Source organism: Catharus ustulatus, chromosome Z (genome assembly GCF_009819885.2).
Source record: "Catharus ustulatus isolate bCatUst1 chromosome Z, bCatUst1.pri.v2, whole genome shotgun sequence".
In the NCBI taxonomy this organism is placed as follows: domain Eukaryota; kingdom Metazoa; phylum Chordata; class Aves; order Passeriformes; family Turdidae; genus Catharus; species Catharus ustulatus.
Genome location: NC_046262.2, coordinates 23213723 through 23232972, shown reverse-complemented (window position 1 = coordinate 23232972; position 19250 = coordinate 23213723). Strand labels below are relative to the sequence as shown.

The 19250-nt window shown below is 37.6% G+C and overlaps 1 protein-coding gene across 1 annotated transcript; it reads left to right on the top strand.

The window, feature by feature from the left end:
* The first annotated feature begins 178 nt into the window (after positions 1-178).
* LOC117010773 (betaine--homocysteine S-methyltransferase 1) lies at positions 179-17774 on the top strand. The gene is made up of 8 exons (XM_033085718.1): positions 179-359; positions 4009-4141; positions 7965-8083; positions 10032-10223; positions 10801-10948; positions 11792-11974; positions 16167-16395; positions 16878-17774. Exons 1-8 carry the CDS (start codon positions 321-323, stop codon positions 17050-17052), a joined length of 1218 nt encoding a protein of 405 aa, XP_032941609.1. The 5' UTR covers positions 179-320; the 3' UTR covers positions 17053-17774.
* The last annotated feature ends 1476 nt before the right edge of the window (positions 17775-19250 follow it).

Here is a 19250-nt window from a genome sequence, read left to right as displayed (position 1 = left end):
CCACCGCGTCCCGTCCCGTCCCTGCCCCGCCGAGCAGAAGGAGGGCGCCGGACCGCCCCTTGGCGCGGAGGGCAGCCGGGACGGGCAGCCGCGGCCTCGGGCCGGACGGGGGCGGGGGCGGCGGCGGGGCAGCCCCGGCCGAACCAGAGCGCCCCGCGGGGTCAGGGGCCGGGCCGGGCGGGGGTACCGCCCGCAGCGCTGCCCACAGCGTCCCGCCTCCTCCTCGGGCTATAAACGTGAGGCCGGAGAGCCTGTTAAGGTGTTGTTCGTGCCGAGCCGTCGGGGTATAGCCGGGCAGCCAGCGTCCCTGGGCGAGGAAGATGCTGCCGATCAGGAAGACAGCGAAGCAGGGCAAAAGGGTAAATCTCCCGTCTCCCTCCCTTGCGCAGAGCCGGGAGCCGTGTCCCCGGCGCGGTGCCCCCGACGGGACAGGGCGGTGCGGGGGAGCGGCCCCGCGCCGGAGCCGGGCACAGCGCTGAGCCCCCGGCCGCCTCCGCGGGGTCGTGTCCGCGGGCTCGCCGGCGGAGCTGCTCCTTGGCTGGCACGACCCGCCACCCTCCCCGTTTAGCCTCCCACTAAGGTACTCGGTATCTCTTCAGGTAAGGCGATCTTGTGAAAACATAAAATAAAGCCATAATAATTGTACCTATTCAGCATCGAGACTTTAAAGATACTTGGACGCCGTTAGATAAATTAGATTGATCTTAACACAGTCACAGCCCACATAATCTTCATTTCTCTGAACACATAGAGTGGAGCCACCAGAGTACAAAACCATTTAGTGTAATATTATTTTATGCACAAATTAAGCAGGACTTGCTGCAAATTAAAAGGATACACTGCAAATTAAAATAGGAAATATTTTAAGTATATACTGTCATTGGATGAGATTTGTTTCCAGCATCCTGTCTGCTTTATTTAAAAGGTCCAGACTGCTCATGCCTTGATTAATATGACTGGTGTTTATAATATCATCCCAGATTCCTATCTATGCATGCCCACTTCTCCCCCATGTTGCTAAAAAAATAAGCCAGTATAAAAAGTTACCCAGGCACACCCATTAAGGCAAATCTATGAGCAGTATCTAAGTCAAACTCTCTGACAGACATGGACTGGAACCCTGCACTGCTGCTTGAGAAGTTCAGCAGAATCATGCATTCTGTCTTTTGTTTGAATGACTCTATTGCCATTAATAAGGCGCATCTCTCTCAGAATGGGTTTTACTCATTTTTATGTGTAGAGCAAAAGAGCAGAAAGATATGGGAAAAAGTCTGTGAGCTCTAGGTCCTACAGGTAGGTTCGTTGTAAAAGAAGGTATGGGCTCTTTGTTCTGCTTTTTATATTTTGGCATATACCACCAAATCTCAACACCTAACAGAAGAAAACAGTCTAAAGTTCCCCCTACAAGCACTGGACTTCTCTTTGGGCTTGAGATGTGAATAGTTGTTTCAAGGTTTATTTTCTCTCTGCTGATGAAAAGGTGGTTTATAGGTTGACCAAGCAGGTTTTTACTTACTCAGTACAGTTTCATGCCTAAAGATGGTAATAGGAAATATCTTCGTAGAGGCATTTGCACTCATGCTTTCCATGTGTAGGTGTATGGACCATGTGGTGCAACTTCATTCAGCAGCAAAAGTAAAGCAGCAAAAGATGGCTCAAAAAAGCTTTGGATAGCTTTTTACACATACTATTTTTATAATTTAACACCAGATTTGTCTCCTGCCAGATCACCTGGCAGTATGCTTTTGATCTGGATTAGATATGACTGCACAGCTGTAGGTGTCTGAACAAAACAATGTTGATGCTGAACTTTGCTTAGCTATATGGTGGTTAAATAGGTGGCATTTTGCACAGTATATAAAATAAATCTCGTGTGAAGAGAAGATATCAGACCTATAATAAAGTTTGCAAAAAGGTTGTTTCCATTTGAATCCAGCATGAACTGACAAATTAAGTTTTTATTAGGTATTTTATGATTTGTATTCATCTCTCCTGCCATTAGATACCCTAGTGCTAGACTTAATATATCACAATATGTTAAGGTGCCATGGTCTATTCAAACATGGCTTATGTTGCTTCTGTGTGACAAAAGTGAAGATTTACACTTCAAAAGGCGACAGAACTGTGAAGAAAAACTGCTTTTAAATTCTAAAAGTGACTTGCTAAGATAAAGTTCTGGATGTAGTACATTCAAATACCTATATAATAATAAATATAATACCTATATATGTTGTAATTTTGTGTCTATTACTTAATGTTCAGTTAAAAAGCAACAGCTGAGGCTGCCTTCATGTTAAAGATTTCTTTTTCCTCTGCACACCTGTTCTCTGCATATTAAATTTCTGAAGCAGGCTTCATCTACAAAAGATTCTTTGGCAGACAGAGGAAGCACAGACTCAAGCAGTGAGCTTTTGCTGGCCCCATTTGAGGATTCTATTATAAATGGAAGTTAGTTTACTGCAATAACATTCTTTACAAAACCTCCTAACATTTACATTAAAATTGTTTCTCCTTGGTTCTGTGGAAACAAAGATTAAAAACTTGCATGCTTTGTAAAAAAGTTTTGAAGTTAATTGGGTCAATATGTAGAGGAACCCAGTGTGGAGACTTGCAGGCCAACACTTGGCAAAGCTCTGCACAGCAGCACAGTACCGACCAGTCCTGCTATTTTACTGCAATGCCAGTGCCTCAGCCAAAGTAGGTGATGCTCTCAGACAGGCTTTGTAGTCTCCAAGGAGCCTTACATTGTTGTGCTTGGTGCTGAAGCTGGCACAGTGTTCCTTACTGTTGGAAAGGCATACTCTTGTTCTGCCAAAATGGCAGTGATGAGACATCGTAAGTGTTTGTCTTTGCTGGATAGATGGTGTGAAATAATTGTATTAATGGAAAAGAAATTATCAAGAAAGAAGATTACTGGTTTCAAAGGTAATTATTAAAAAACCCATCCACTCAGCATGAAAATCACACTCAATTTTATGTCCCTAAGGCTTTTCTTTCTCCTATTCCCTCAAACTTTTTCTGTTGAAATGCCATCAAGAAAACATGGATGGAAATTTCAGTCTTACCTTTGATTAATTGTTATCCTGTACCTTTCATATAGGTAGTCTTCATTCAACCACTTTTTAATATAGATAGTATTATGGTTGCCATCTCCAATAGTAAAAATCAGTCCTACTTTCATAGCACTCTAATTCTACTTTTTAGAAATTTCAAAGAAGTTGATGATGTAATGAAAGGAATAAAAATGTAATGTATTTTAGGAGAAACAAATATTTGTTCTCATGTTTTTCAGTTTTATAAAAAATATAATTGCCACTTTCCTTGTGTTAGCATGGAGTTCAAGGGAGAAGCAAGGTTAATCTTCTGTATGGTTTCTAATTTGGCGCTCCAAAACATTTCAGGGCTGTGCAAAGCAAACAGAATTTTCTTCTGTTTTGTGAATCTGGTTAAGGAAACCCAGGCCTGTAAAAAGACTGTCAGAAACTGCAAGTTAGCTTTCTGAGATGTGTCTTGTTTGGTAGGAAACTGTTGCATGATTATTTTTCTGTGATGCCTGTTGTGCCATCTGTTGTCAGAATCTGCTTGTGGTAAGGCTCTGTCAAGGTGGCAGTGGAAGCCAGAGAGCAGATGAGCTAATAAAGAGATCAGTTGTACTAGGTGTTTTATTTAAGAAGTTTCTAATGTAATTTACTGGAGAATTTGAGATGGCGTACTGCTTTCATAGGAACGGACTCACAGTCCTGGGAAAAATATCTCTGGGCTACAACATAACTGACTAATGAAAAGTCTTACACATAATATATGTGTACATATTAAAGCCTTATGCTGGAAAAGAGTACATCTACCATTCTTTAATTAGAATTTCTGGAAGGAAATTTATTCCTTTTTCTTATTGTGGCAAAAATATTTCTGATAGTTCACAGATATTTATGTCTGCCTCATAAATATAGAAAATAGCCACCAAATTGAAGAACTGCAATTGTTAACCTGCCCTCATACTTTCTCCAGGGTATTCTAGAACGCTTGGATGCTGGAGAAATTGTGATTGGAGACGGGGGATTTGTCTTTGCTCTTGAAAAGAGGGGATATGTAAAAGCTGGACCTTGGACTCCTGAAGCGACTGTAGAACATCCAGAAGCAGGTCAGTTATACTGGGAAATTATATTGCTATAGTGAATGTAGACAATGTAATGGTTGGCTAAATAACACATATATAGGAACTCATAGCAGGTTTTTAAATACAAGTGTTCCCTGACAGCTGTAGAATGACATTAAAAACAGCCTAAAAACTGCCTACTTTGCTTGTTTCCCTTGCTCCAACACTGGCCGAAATAAGTTGGCTGGGTAAAAATATGAATAGTCTAAACATCTACTGATATCTCTTCAGAATGCTCTCCCAGTTTTCAATAACATGCATCTCAGGGACTTTTTGATGCAGATATGGTTATATTAGTTCTTAATAGCTTTCAGTGATTTCTCTGTCATGGATTTGTCCAGTCTGTCCTTCCGCTGATCATGTAAAGCTTGTAATTTAAAATAGCTCATGAAAAGGAATTCTGCAGTTAACTATCTGTTTTGTTTTGTTCTAGTCATTCATATATCTAGTCATACATATATTTATGAACTAAAATAGATTTTTTATTAATTCTTTCAGAAAAGGAAGTTTTAAATTAGCATCGTAATGGAGTATTTAATGTTTCTAGCTCCACTGTAAAATAGGGAATGATAAACCCAATAGTAACCTAAAAATTGCAATAAACATTTAATAGAGTAACTCCCTTAAAGTGGACAGAGAAAAAATGACCAACCATCTATGCCTTCCAGTGAAAAGACTGTAGTGTTTAGCATAAATAGTGCAGAAGCAGATGGTATTACTATTTATGCATGCTTCATTACAAGAAAGCATTTGCCCTAGTAATATGACGTACAGTTAATGCCACAAATCAATTCAGAATATCCCAGGGGAAAAAATTTCTTTAAGTGTTTTCCCTTCCAAATTAGTCTTTTCTGCTATACAGGAGAAGATGGAACAGGAGTAGAAGGAGAGATATCTTGGTTCTCTCTTTTACATCACGTTGTACACTGCACCTATTTATTCAGCCTAATCCTTCTCAGCCTTCAAATGTCAAAAAATGATACTTATGTGTCACTTAGCATCCCTAATTTAGGGTTATGGGCAGCTTTAGATAATGCAGAGCTCCAGGAAACGTTTAAGGATTGATGACCTAATTTGCTAATTCTCATCTCCCAAAGAAACATTTAATCATCTCTCTGTTTCTCTCCACGTTCTTCCTCTATGTGCCCCTGCATGTTGCCTCTGACAACTCATAGCACTTGTCCCATGCTCTTTATTTTTCCTTTCTTGTTATTTTTGCACCTCAAAAGCCCTTAACACATTGCACATATCTCTTACAGAGTATTTATAAATCCATCCTTCAGGGCAAATGTGTTCTTGTCTTTTTGTGCAGTGGGGTTGCTTTCCATGCATTACTACTTTTTGCTCCTGCTCGCTTGAGGGTCATGTTACTTTGAATGCAGATGCAGTAGAACACAAGGAGCAACTGGCGGAGCCATAAAACTATACAGCTACCAGACCTTCTTGTCTTTATATGGAAAGGAAAAGGAAAGAAGTTCTGAGAAGGAGTCAAGAAATAAAAGAAAAAAAAAAAGGGTTCAAGGCCATTAACTGTATTACAAAAGAGGAGATTTTCCAGACTGATAATTGTACAAATTAGGAGATCTAATTTTTTTTTTTCAAGACAGATCAGGTATTGCTCTCTAGTGAGCCATATGCATGGATGCTTATTGCCCCTACCTCCTCAGAGCTTATATCTGTGTCTGTTATGAAATGTCCAACTCATGATGGATTTAGATAAAAAATTGGTGTTACACATCTAACTCCTAAAATGCATCTAATTATTAATAATGGTTTAGCCTCATATGTTATTCCCATTTCTCAAGTGCTAGAAGAAACATGCTGGAAGTCACACAAGTAAACTACAGAGTGGTTTGGGTTTTTGATACTGGGTGGTGCTGTGGGTTTGATAAAAACAACAGCGTATTCTACGAGTAAAGCCTGCTAGTAAAGCCTATTTGCCTGAGGTTGAATGAGATTCAGGCTGATACTTACAACAGTATTGTTTCCCTCAAAGTGTATCCCATGTCTCCTATTCACATACCTGGTATTTTGGGGTGTGAAGTTCCTTAATCATATGTGTCAGATAATATTTCATTTTCCTGTTTATGTCACCATCCATATTCACAGAAATCCCAGGCATTCTTCTAGGAATGGTCTACCATTGAAATGTCATAAAGCATTTGTGAAGATATTTGTAGAGTTTTTTTCCCTTTTCTTATTTCTTGACTAGTTTTCATTAATGCTTCCTCATTCAGCAGCATAAAAAATCCCAGCAGAAACATACAGAGATGACAGTTTTATTTGGGATCAGTGGCCTGTTGTTATCATGTAGGAAAAAGAATGCTCCCAGCACTACAAATTTTTGTCTCTTCATAAAGATGTAAAAATGAAATTTGATCCCAGGCATTCAGGCAGATTCCAAGACCCTTTTGAACAGTAACTCTGCTATAACCTACTTTCCGGGAAAGATTTTTGTGACTGGTGGGCAAAGAAGGACTGTGTTATATTACCTATATAGTAGGAAAAGAAGTACTTTGTAGTTATGCAAGGTGGCAGCTAGAAATAAAATACTGTACTTTGTAGAGAAAAGCAAAGGACACTACACCAATCCTCCACTGAAAGCAGACATGCTTGCATGTGTTCAGGTTGATTCTAGCAACACAAAATGCTGTTTTAGCTTCTCTGGTGTAGAAGGCTATATTTGTTGCATCATACAGGAGTAATTTTTTTCTTATTACAAACTTGCATATTTTTTTAGTGACACAAACTGTGTCAGTAGACAATAAGTTGGGATAAACTAGGACTTCAGGAAAACTTCTTAGGACGTTGGCCACTGAAATTGCAGTGTGTAGGTAATAAGTATCTTGTGTATGAGAATTCCTGTATTTGCTATAAGTTGTTGAGCATTTAATGCTGTTTTACATGATCAGTAGCATTCTAGTAATTATTGTAATTATTATTCTCTGGGTATATATATAAAATCAATTGACAGTTACTGTTCTGTTCCTGCTGTGGCCATTGCAGTGCACTGCTTACAGACAGAAAAGCACAACTGCCATTACAGAGTCTTTCCCCAAAGTCTTAATGTAGGAAATTTGTCTGTTATAATTAATGGTAACCTTTTCTTTAAAATGAGTGTTGTCTATGTAGTAAAATCATCTTGTGGAGACATATGGGAAGACTGTGGTGTGAGTCACATTTCTGGAGCAACAAACCTTTTAAGTAAGGATGTATTTAGCAAAATAGAGCTTTGGTTTTGGCCAAGTAAACTCTTTTTGTTGGGGGACAAAAGTAAAAAGTGCAAAATAGAGGAGGCAACAAAACACTGTATTCTTCCATCTAATTATCATCTTGTCCCTTAATTTGTTGCTATGATACTTTCTTCTGTCTCTTCTTCATGGTGTAGAAGCTAAGAGAAGACTTTTTCACTGAAGAACCTTTTGTCTGGTATATCTGGTTGTGCTGTCATGTTCTTTTGTCAGACATCTGTTATCACTTCCTAAGTCACTATAAAAAAGGTCTATATCTGGAAGATGTGAAGGTCTGCAGAAAACAGAGGATAGGCAAGGTGGCAGGCAAAACTGAATCTGCAGCTAAATTATATAGAAATCTTCAGTCATTCTTAGCAGAGAAGAACTAAGGAGAAAATTTTCTACCTAATGTTTTGATGGTAAGAAGGAAATTCTATGCAGACTTGAGTGCTGCTTCTAATTTCTCATAATGGGTCTTCTAGTGAACACAATGTCACTTATTTTACATAAACATTACCTCACTAAACACTGGATTTGGGGATAACACAGTAACAACTTTGTCTCTTAATTTGCAGTTCGTCAGCTTCACCGAGAATTCCTCAGAGCTGGATCCAATGTCTTGCAGACCTTCACCTTTTATGCCAGTGAGGACAAACTAGAGAACAGGGGCAATTATGTAGCTGAGAAAATAAGTGTGAGTAAAACAGTTCTGTTGGAGATATGAAATAAGTTGATGAATTTCAAAAGGTTTGGCAGAGAGATTATCAAGTTTGTCCTAACAGTTCTGGCTATATTTAAGGACCAGAGAATGAGATGATGGTATTTCAGAGTTTGAAAAAGCAAACAAGATAAGATAAATCGACAAAAAATCCTAAACCAAAGCAAAAATCAAACACAAAATGGGGTAAGGGTGGAGAGAGGAAAGAGAGCGCCCACGTTGTATTTTTTCTGTATTTTTATCTGAGGAGATGGTTTACTGGAGTTTTGCTACATAGGGAGTACTAAATCACAGAGAGCAAAACAAGGGAAAAAACAGAACTGTTTTAACATCCAGAAAAATGACTGAACTGTAAAAATGGTGAAGAATCTTAGACAATAGAGAGTACCTAATGAGAACAAAATGTTTTTAGAACCACATCTTCATTAAGTAGCAACTAAAATAATCCAAGCTATACACTGTAGTCAATATTCCCCTTCTCTTGTGTGAAGGTAGTTTGTTACATCAGCAGAAGTACCGTGTCAGTGTTTTCTTATCCCCCCACAGAGGAACTGTAGGATGCTGGGTGTGTTTACTAGACACAGGCCCGAGGTCCAGTGGAATTCCTGGCCAAACATTTCTATATAGTTCTTTTGAGACTAGAGGGTTTGGCATTGAGTGGTTTCTCTGATCCTGTTCCTTTGGTCCTACTGTACGTTTTATCTTCTGGCAATTGGAGAAAATTCTCCAGAGCTCAGGGAAGAAGGAATGTCTGTATCTGTGTAGATACCCTCAGTCAGAAGTTAGAATAATCTGGACACTAGAGAAACACTTGAGGTTTAATTGAGGTCCTACCAAGAGGTCATATGAATAAATGTATCTGAAGTTGCTGTACCTTTAACATTCAATACAAGCAACACTGAAGTGTCTGAAGCAGTCCCAGAAACATAGTACCTTGTTTCAATTCTTGCTGACATGCAAAATTATAAAGGCTGGAGAGCACCTGGTATTGGGATTGCATTACATCAAACCTCTCAAAATTTATTTCCTGACAGTTCTAGAATCAAGTTCCTCCAGGATTTAACTAACCTATGGTTCCACCTCTCAGAGTCCCCCCATGTACCCATGCACAAGTGCAAATGGAAGACAATCTGCCAGCAACAACCTTAGAAATCAGCTGGGTTTTAGAGGCAGGCATGTAAAACTTCAGCTGAGAGAAGACTATGGAGATTCTAAATAGTCTATGGACTGCAGAGAAAACTGCTATAATCAGATTTTTTTTTTCTCAGTTTAACCTCTTTCTGAAAAGATGTTCTGGTCATCCCAATTTAGATATAGAAGGAATATAACTTTAAGTCTAGGTGATTAATTAACAATATTTTCCCCTTTATTTAAATTGGCAACTTTAACATCACAGAATTAATGATGTTTTTTTTAAATGCCTTAAATAACCCTGTATGGATATTATAGTGGGAGTGGAGGGGAGTGTTAATAGTCAGAAATGCTAAAATACATTTCAAAAAGGAGAAGTTGAGATTCTCATGTATTTTGTTTTCCATCCACAAATTTGAGAATGAAAGCACGTACTTAAATGTAACCAACTCATTTTCTAAGAAGCAAAGAAAATTCCACTTCACACCAAATACTTGCTTTTTATAAGCTATTGATGTAAGATGTATTATATGTAATGTATTTTGTAGTATTTGATAATATTATAACTTAGAGGAGGCAAGAAATTAGTTTCCTAATGCTTGTCACTGTTCGAATCTTATCTTCTTAATCAGTATTACTTAAAAATCCATTTGATTTTAATTAAATTTAGTTTAAATTTAAAAAAAAAATGAAAAGGCCATGATGACTCTTGACAATTTTTGTCCTTCTAGGGTTCTGAAATTACATGCATAACTCTGGTAAGATAAAACTAACATAATCTATATTCACACAGTGCCAAAAAGTAAATGAAGCTGCTTGTGACATTGCAAGAGAAGTGGCTAATGAAGGTGATGCTTTAGTGGCTGGAGGAGTCAGTCAAACACCATCTTACTTAAGCTGCAAGGATAAGTCAGAGGTTAAAGCAGCCTTTCAAAAGCAACTGGAAGTCTTTATGAAGAAGAATGTGGACTTCCTAATTGCAGAGGTAAATCTATAAGAAAAGTACATGCCTTCAACTGGCACAGTGTTAACTTTTAAGATGTCTAGTCTACTTTAGGGACTATCACTAAATGTTGCTTCCTCTAAAATTTTCTGCTGTACTTTTATCCCAGTGCTATCAGATATTTTTGTAAATGCCCACTAGCATCTGCGGGTGTTCTAGAACAGGACCTTGAAACCCCAATTTCTACCTCAGTCAAGTAAAATTCTGTGCTGGTACAAAGTGAAAATGTTGATGGAATCTTGACTAATCCATATTTCTTCTGGTACATGGAAAGCAACCCAAGATGACTTTTCTAGTTGATAATAGTTCTTGGGTTAATCCTTGATTAACCTCCCATATGGGCATTCTTATTCTGAAGCAAAAGTATTATTTTCAATTTATTTTTACTCGCTTCTAAAAATCCTTTTTTAATTCTGTGGCCAGTACACTCAATTGAATTATGTTATTATAAATCAAAAAAGAATCAAATCATTCTATTGATGGTGAATTTCGGGTCTGGATTGATGCTTTTATATTTTACTGCTGAGAAACAAAATATCCTAATTTTAATTTCTTTCAGTATTTTGAACATGTTGAAGAGGCTGTCTGGGCAGTCGAAGTTCTAAAAGAATCTGGAAAGCCAGTTGCAGCTACGATGTGCATAGGCCCAGAAGGAGACATGCATGGAGTTCCCCCTGGACAATGTGCTGTCCAGCTGGTAAAGGCTGGTAAGAATCTGTTTTTATGCACCTTTTAAAAATATGGAACAAAGTAAAGTCCCTAATTATTGAAATAAATAGATGTATAGCTCAAGTAGGTAGATTTCCTGTTATATCTGATAAAAATTTTGACTCTGTAGAAAAGATTTATATATACTTTATTAAAACAGTCTTGTGAAAACATATGGAAATACAGCTATGAAATCCTTGATGATCAGTATGAAAGCATAGGCCATAAACAACTGATATTGAATACAGCAAAATCCTAAACTTGTTCAAATTTCATGCAGACCCATCCCCAAATTCTAGAATCAGAAGCACAAAGATGCCTTTGATTCTCTGTTCTTGTTTTTGCTCACAGTTCAAGCCCAAGATGAGAAAATTAAGAGGATGAAAAAAGTAATAATTTTGCCTATCAAAGGCTATTTTCTACAGGACAAGGGGAAGGGGAGAAGAAATTAATCAGGGGAATTATGATTGAAGGTTATGTATCTATTCTGAACTGCTCTTTTCCTTTCAAGTTAAAGCTGAAATCCAAAGGTAGAACTTGTGTAAGAAACCTGCTACTTGTTTGCATGTCTGGCTCTATGTAATCAGACTTCACTGATTAAACCCTCTAAGAAAAAACATCTGTAGGAGGGTGAAGATGTGATTCATCATTAGAAAGGTGAAGAGGAGTACAGCTGAAATGCAAATGGCTCAAGCTCAGGAGAGTTGTGTCTGACTCTAGCACAGCTGACTTGTTTTCATAACACTCAAGTAAAGATGAACAGCACTGCTTCTAGAGTCTATGGAACTTTCATCTCCTACTTCCTGGAGAGGTGTGACTTGAAGTTATTTTCCTCCTCCTAGGTGCTTCTATAGTTGGAGTTAACTGCCATTTTGATCCAGAAACTTCCATCGAAACTGTGAGGCTGATGAAAGAGGGCTTGCAGGCTGCTAAACTGAAAGCCCACCTGATGTGCCAGCCACTTGCTTTCCATACACCTGATTGTGGAAAGCAGGGTTTTATTGATCTTCCGGAATTTCCCTTTGGTAAGACAAGGGTATCTTTTTTTGTTCGTGGCGGTTGGTTGGTTTTGTTTAATGGGTTGCTTCTGAATTGTTTTTTTGCCCCCAGCTTTTAGTACAGCTGAAGCTGCAAGGTGTCCTTTTATTCAATACAATGAGTCCTAGTTATCCTGCCTGGCATTTTCCAGACAGATCAAAATGTAATATTGGTGTAAAGATCATCCACATAGTGAGAATACTTCAGTGGTATCACAGCATGTGGCTCAATGTATAATTAAGATGAAAACAGTTAAAATGCCTAAATCTAAATTAATTTTATAAATGTTCTTCCTCATGCTATAGAACCTTGTTCAGGACAGCTGTAAACAGTCCAAAGAGCAGTAGCAAATGTAGTAAAAAAACCTCATTTTTCTGGGTTGTGACATCTATCCCACAAGGGTGTGGGAACCCAGGATATTCCCCTGGCTTCCCTGGAATCTGGGCAGGGGGCTCAGATACCTTGGCAAGGTGCCCAAAACCCCTGTGCGCTCAATTTAAGTCCCTGGGAGAAATTACCATCCTTATACGAAGAATTACAAAGTCACAAAAAATAAGTAGAGTATAAATTAGAGTGTTAAAAGGTAGAAAAGTGAAGTTTTAAAATTGTTTATATTAGGAGTTTGAACAAAGATGGAGGAATTAGGGCATAGTATGTCTTTCTTTCTTCTTCTTCATGTCATCCATCTTTTGGGTTAGGATGTCAATTCTAGATTGGTTTAAGGGAAAACTGGATAATGCAATGTAGGTGTCATGTACTGGAGAATAATTGTAAACAGTGTGTACGTAATTTATAGTATAAAAGATAAGTCCTGCCCAGGAGGGCAACAGAAAGCCTTGAACGATTTGCAGGATGAACCGCTGTAAGTCAGAGAGAAAATTCCTTAGATAAGAAAGAATAAACAACCTTGGAAACCTCAGAAAACGGCTTCTGACTCTTTCTTCAGTGCCCTGAAAAATAAGAACTCTCAAACCACCACTATTGTGCAGTGAGTGATCTCAGACCATAAAAGAGATCGCTGTTGTTCACACAAGGGCTGTGTTTACCTGCATAAGGATTTAATGTACAATGCAGTACAATGGATGTGGGAGTATTATTATTGCACTCATAACAAGTGTGACATTAGAGAGACACGAGAAAGGGGACTTTGATATTGCTAACAAATTAGCAGTTTGGAGAAGTCTATAACATGTATGTTCAGGAGAAACTCTAGAAAAACTGAAAGATGAAGCCATTTAATATTTATATAAGGCTTGTGTATTTAGGCCTTATTTTCACATGAGTAAAGGAGCCCTTTAATATAAGGGCAAAATCAGCTTAAACATTTTAAGGCTGATTAGAAAATTCTTTCGTTTTCAGATACCATACACCCTTCTGTTCAAGATCAGAATAAATGGTATTAAAACGTTCACAATTTGAATTTGCAGCAAAAAAATGAGAAGTAGATGTGATTTTCAGGAAGCTGGTTGTTTTTCTTTTAAATTCCTCTCTTTATGTAAATGAAGGAAAAAGAATAAAGCATAAGCCTGAGGCATTCATTAAACGGTAATAACATATCTGAGTCCTGAAAATATCTAAGATGTTTAAAAGTGTTAGGAACTCATTTATCCTATTCTTTCCTTCATATAGTTCCTCTGATTGCAAGCAGAAAAAAAATCAAACAGATGCAGTAAGCAATCAAGTGAATGGAAGGATTCACTCTGGTTTGTTATGGTTCTTGGCTTGTGTGCTATAAGCAATCTGTATGCCATCTCAGCATTTAGAATTTCCATGAATAATTAATTGGTGAAGACTGGCTCTGTGAGTGTTTTCAAAACCCAGGAGCAGCAACTGATTGCTTGACAGCAGATAATCTGTTTGATAAATCTGTCAAACCACCAAATTACGTGGTTTTCATGAAGGCAATAATAGAGACATTTCGGTATCTGAAGAGTACAAAAACTGTGCACAGGGCAACAAGATCTAAGTTTCTAGGAAAGCATTAGGTATGGTGCATGAGTACTCCAGCGTTTTGATACCGAAAGTGTTTGTTTTTCTGTAGAACTTTCTCTGTTTTTCTATGATTTTTCTTCTGTGTTGCTGCAATTTCTCTGAAATGTCACCAGTTAAATATGGACAGTGTTCTGAAAGAAATGATCTGATCACTGAAAGCACAGACAATTATCTCAAGGCTAGATAACATCGAGGGGAGAAATCTAGGAGCACATTACAGTTTTTCTCAAGAACTGTTAAGGTAGATATATTTAATTCTGAATAAAGCCAAGAAAAGTATTGCATTGGTAGACATGGAAAAAAAAGTTAGTCGATTTTGGGAAGGAATCTGTCCACTTTATAGACAAAGATATTGTGTGGGACATTATCAGAGGCTTTGTGGAAATCATGGAAGGTGACATTCTTTGCTCTTCCCTGCTCCATCAATGCTGTAACCCCATCATGGAAGGCCACCAAATTTGTAGGCACAATTTGCCCTCAGTAAAGCCATATTATCTGCTACTAATTACATCCTCATTTTCCCTGTGCCTTAGTACAGCTTCCAAGTACAGATCCAAGATTTTTCTGGGCATTGTAAGACTGACTGATCTGTATTTTTCTGGCTTTTCCTTTTTTGCCTTTTAAAAAATGTGGGTTATGTTTCCCCTTCTCCAGTCACTAGGAAGTTCACTGGCCTGTCACAAGATTTCAAATATGATGGACAGTGGCTTAGCCACTTTAGCTGCTATCAGATGAATTCATCTCATCAGGTCACATGGATTGTGACAGGGTGATGAAGAAGACGGGGAAACAACCTATACTATTCCCCTGAAGTTTAGTTGCTTTTACAGGTTTAAGTTGAGTGCACAATGATGTATTCTTACTGTTGATCATTTGTATAAATTTTGCATTCGCTTTTAAATTATATTGAAAGAAAAGGAAATAAAGCATTTGTGCTTCTAATGCTTTCTATCTTATCTGCAGCAAAAAAGCTTGTTTTTATTTGAAGAGCTTTCTAAAATGCTTAATCTAAGATTTCCATGCAGTATTAGTCCATCTACTTTTCCTTTGTCCCATCTTTCCTTCTGAGACCAATAATTCTCTGTATAAGAATATTTAGTTGTCCTCCTTCTGCTTTTCAATTGTGAACCTGATTCTTAACTACACAATGGACTTACAGTATATCTGCATTGTATAATCTTCTTCCATGTTAAGTGTTTTTGGGACAGCACATAGGGATAGTCTTCAATCCTACCTCTCCTTTATGTTACAGCAGACTTACTACCTCAACCACAGCTTCTTTGCCCAGCAGTGTTCAGTGCACAGTCATGATGCTGCAGTTGCCTGATAACCATGATGGTTCACGTCCTGCAGATGTGCATGTGCATTAAGAAATGGGAGAATTTTTATCCTTTTATTTCTATTTTTTTTCTTAGGCATTTCTTCTTCAGCCCCCATTGTTTTCTTTACAGTTATGCCACTCTTTTCCCTCTAGCTCCTTGAGGTGTGCTTTTCTTTTTGCTTTCACAAGTCTACTCTCTCAGTTCTTGTCATTCCATCACAATGCTCAACACAACTTGCAACAGAGTGAAGAGTTCAAAATAGAGATGGCGTTCTAATTTACCTACACACAGAACTTCCCGCAAGGATCGAGGCAGCAAACTGCTCATGACTGGGATTATAACTAAGGGGTAGGCTAAGAAATAGCTACAGATCCCAGCTGAAACAACTGGCTGCCAGTATCCGATTGTGGAAAGAAGTGTAATAAGTATTTCTGAGGAATGATGAGTAGGATTATTCCTACGCCAGTAGGCTGTTACCTCCTAGTTTCACAGATTAGTGTATAGTAATAATTTTCCCCAGGTATTGATTGCTTATTAGGAAATACAGCTATAACATTGAAAGTATTCCAGTTCTTCAGCTAAGAGCTCTGCAGAATGCAAACATGATCAGCCTCAGAAGGTACTAGGTGCTGTTTTGCAAGGTCAAAAATGTTACAAGCACAGGTCAGCAGAGCACTACAGAATCTGAAAGCTAGCCTTCTGAAAGTTTCAATCACTGATTCTAGATCAGACAGTTCAAACACGTACATGTATAACCAGTTTTGCAAGCAGCATGCAAATGTTTCAACAACATGATTTCTTACCAAAAAAAGGATAAAAATTGAACGGACCATGATGGAAACTTAAGATACAAATGTCTTTGCAGGTCTGGAGCCAAGAATTGCTACCAGATGGGACATTCAAAAATATGCAAGAAAAGCCTATGACTTAGGAATTCGTTACATTGGAGGCTGCTGTGGATTTGAGCCATATCATATCCGAGCAATAGCTGAGGAGTTGGGTCCTGAAAGAGGATTTTTGCCAGAAGCTTCTGAGAAACATGGTAGCTGGGGTGATAACCTGAGCATGCATACCAAACCGTGGGTCAGAGCAAGGTATGTATATCTGACCTGGAAACCAACACACCTTCTGCAAAAGCTTACATTGCTCCACAAAGCATGCAGGCTTAGCTGATATGAGCATCTAAATGTCACTGTAAACATTCTGTGTTTAGAATTATCTATTTTATATCTGATTATTTCAAAGAATTAAAGCTGACCTAGGAGCAGGGAAAGGGGTGAAGGAGAAGTACAGGAGTACCTGTGAATGTAATTCATGACAATGAAAAGGAAAAAATGATAGAGTATTTTAAATCAGCTCCTAATGGTGGCTTGCTTACAGTATTCCTTTCAAAGATGGAAAGATACTTTTATAGCATGTAGCACTTAGTTATGTATTTTCATTCATACTTTTATATCTAAATATAACATCAATCTTTACAAGTTAGATCACCCTTTTCAATTGTCATTTAGGCCACATTTCCTTCAATATTATGAGGTGGTGGAAAAAAATCCTGAATTTCTTTTTCTTTATTTAGGGCAAGAAAAGAATACTGGGAGAATCTGAAGCCTGCTTCAGGCAGGCCATATTGTCCTTGCATGTCAAAGCCAGATGGCTGGGGAGTGACCAAAGGAGCCAAGGAGCTGATGCAACAGAAAGAAGCAACAACTGAGCAACAGCTGAAGGAGCTCTTCCAGAAAAAGAAGTTCTAATCCACTGCAGTTGTGTAAATCTTAAAATGATTTATCTACAGACCATCTCATGCTTCAGAAGAAAATCTGTGAAGATGAGTACTGTGTTGATTTATCAGTTAAAATGTAATGAAAGAGACAAAATGTAGAAAGAATGTGATTACATAGTAAATGTGTATAACTTTGAGAATTAAATACTTCTCTGGATGAATAGTTTAAAAAATACGCAGTCAAAATTAATTTTGGATTCTCATACTAATTGAGCTTCTGTTAGCTGCTTGCCATTAATTGGGTAGACACAGAACTACCTGAAAAGTAATAATTGGCTCTACTCACCTGTGAAAAAAGAAAAAGCTATCTATGAATACAGTAGCAATGCACTTCAACTCACAAGTCTGTTTTCAGTTTGGTATCATGGGAGGATATACACAAACTGCCAATTTTTTGTGGTCACTTTCCTGGTCAAGAGAAAATTAAATCTTATAATTGTAATCAAAACCTAAGGAAAGTAAGATCTTGCAGGAATTTCTTATATGCAGAGAGCTTTTAGAAGAAAAAAGGGGCAGGTAGGTAACTCAATTTTTGTCTTCAAGTACCGTGTACACAAGGTTTAGTCTTCTGGGGACTAAAAGGCTTAAGAAATTACTCTGCAATCTTAAAAAAAAGGTCAAATAAATTAAAAATAATATAATGAAATAGTATTGTATTATCTTCACACTTTAAATTGTAAGACCTCAAAAAGAATATTGTATCACCAGTAAAAAACTAATTTTTAAATGATGCAGTTGATTTCTGGAAATCTCACTTTAATTACCTGCTTATATTTAAAACAGCAAAACCCCTACAGGTTTCTACGATACAACTCCTATTTAAAAGAGTAGTACAACATGCCTTTTTTTTTATTTTTTAAGCTGATTGATTCACTCTACCATCTTAGTTTTAACAAATTAAAAACTCTGTTTGGAAATAGATCAATCCATTTAAGTTAAGAAAACCCATGGAATGTGTACATTGATTTGCTGAGAAGATTTTCATAGGAAGGGTACCACTATATTTGGATCTTGTAAAGGGCCCATTTCCATAATTTATTTTTGTGAAGTATCATACAACTTCAATTTCTGTCTAGAACAAATTTTCACCCATCCTACATTGGGGCAACTACTTTTAAGAAAATCTCATTCTCACAGTTAGTATTGAAAACTTTAGTTGGACTACTTTTTGTGTATACACTTATTTTCCTATTTCTATCCATGCTGGCATTCTGCAGTTCAGGAAATACATATGCAACACTTCAATGAGAAACTTCAGGTGTCCTTCTGAGACTGTTATTGGCAGACGGGTTTAAGCCTCCCTTCCCCAGGCTTAAAACATATCAAAATACTTACTAGCTAGAAATTTTGCCTGAAAGACAAAAGCAGTCAAATCAAGAAATATTAGATATTTTAAAATTAGATATTTTCAAATGCAGATTATTTGCAAAGTGTCCATGTTAAGTGTATATACTATATACACTTTGTAAACTCCTTTCCTTTCTAAATGCTTCTCAATGTTACCTCTGCAGAGAGTGGAATATTGCAAAATCTGTAAAACAGGAATGCCAGATCTTCAATCATCACCAAAATACATGTAGCATTAAGGACATATACATGATTAGGTGGCATAAAACAAAGGCTACAACCAGTATAGAAGTGTTTTGAACAATCATTACCTTTCTAGGGACTTCTTGTGTCACAGAATGCTGCTTGATCATCATACACACTAACTATATATGTAGCTGGGCTGTTTTTTTGGAAACTGTCATTACATGCAAAAATTTGTATTTAAATTAATGACTTCACAACACAGAATACTAAAGGACCTGACATTCATGAGATATGATTTTGAATTTTTGATACCCAGTTTAAAAAAGATGAATTTTAACACATTATGATGAGAAATACTTAAAGGCCATTTGAAGACATGGAAAATGAGAGCTGGCACAAGAGTGGGGTGAAACAAACATTCGCTGTTTTATTCATATCACAGACGGCTTATAAAGGAATTTCCAGTGGGATGGAAACAACTTCAGGGTGCTTTATTGATCACTAAAAAACCCCAACCTATCAAAAAAACCCAACCTCCACCAAAAAAATCCAGCAGCCCCTGCCTCAAAAAAAACCCCCAAACCCCAAAAAAACTCCAACCATTTCTTTCTCTGTAACATCTCAGGCATAAGGAAA

Excerpts from the sequence above, each read along its gene's own strand:
- LOC117010773 (XM_033085718.1), top strand. The coding sequence starts at position 321 with ATGCTGCCGATCAGGAAGACAGCGAAGCAGGGCAAAAGG. Across the intron at positions 4,142-7,964 it reads TGTAGAACATCCAGAAGCAG|TTCGTCAGCTTCACCGAGAA; the intron begins GTCAGTTATACT and ends CTTAATTTGCAG. Across the intron at positions 8,084-10,031 it reads ATGTAGCTGAGAAAATAAGT|TGCCAAAAAGTAAATGAAGC; the intron begins GTGAGTAAAACA and ends ATATTCACACAG.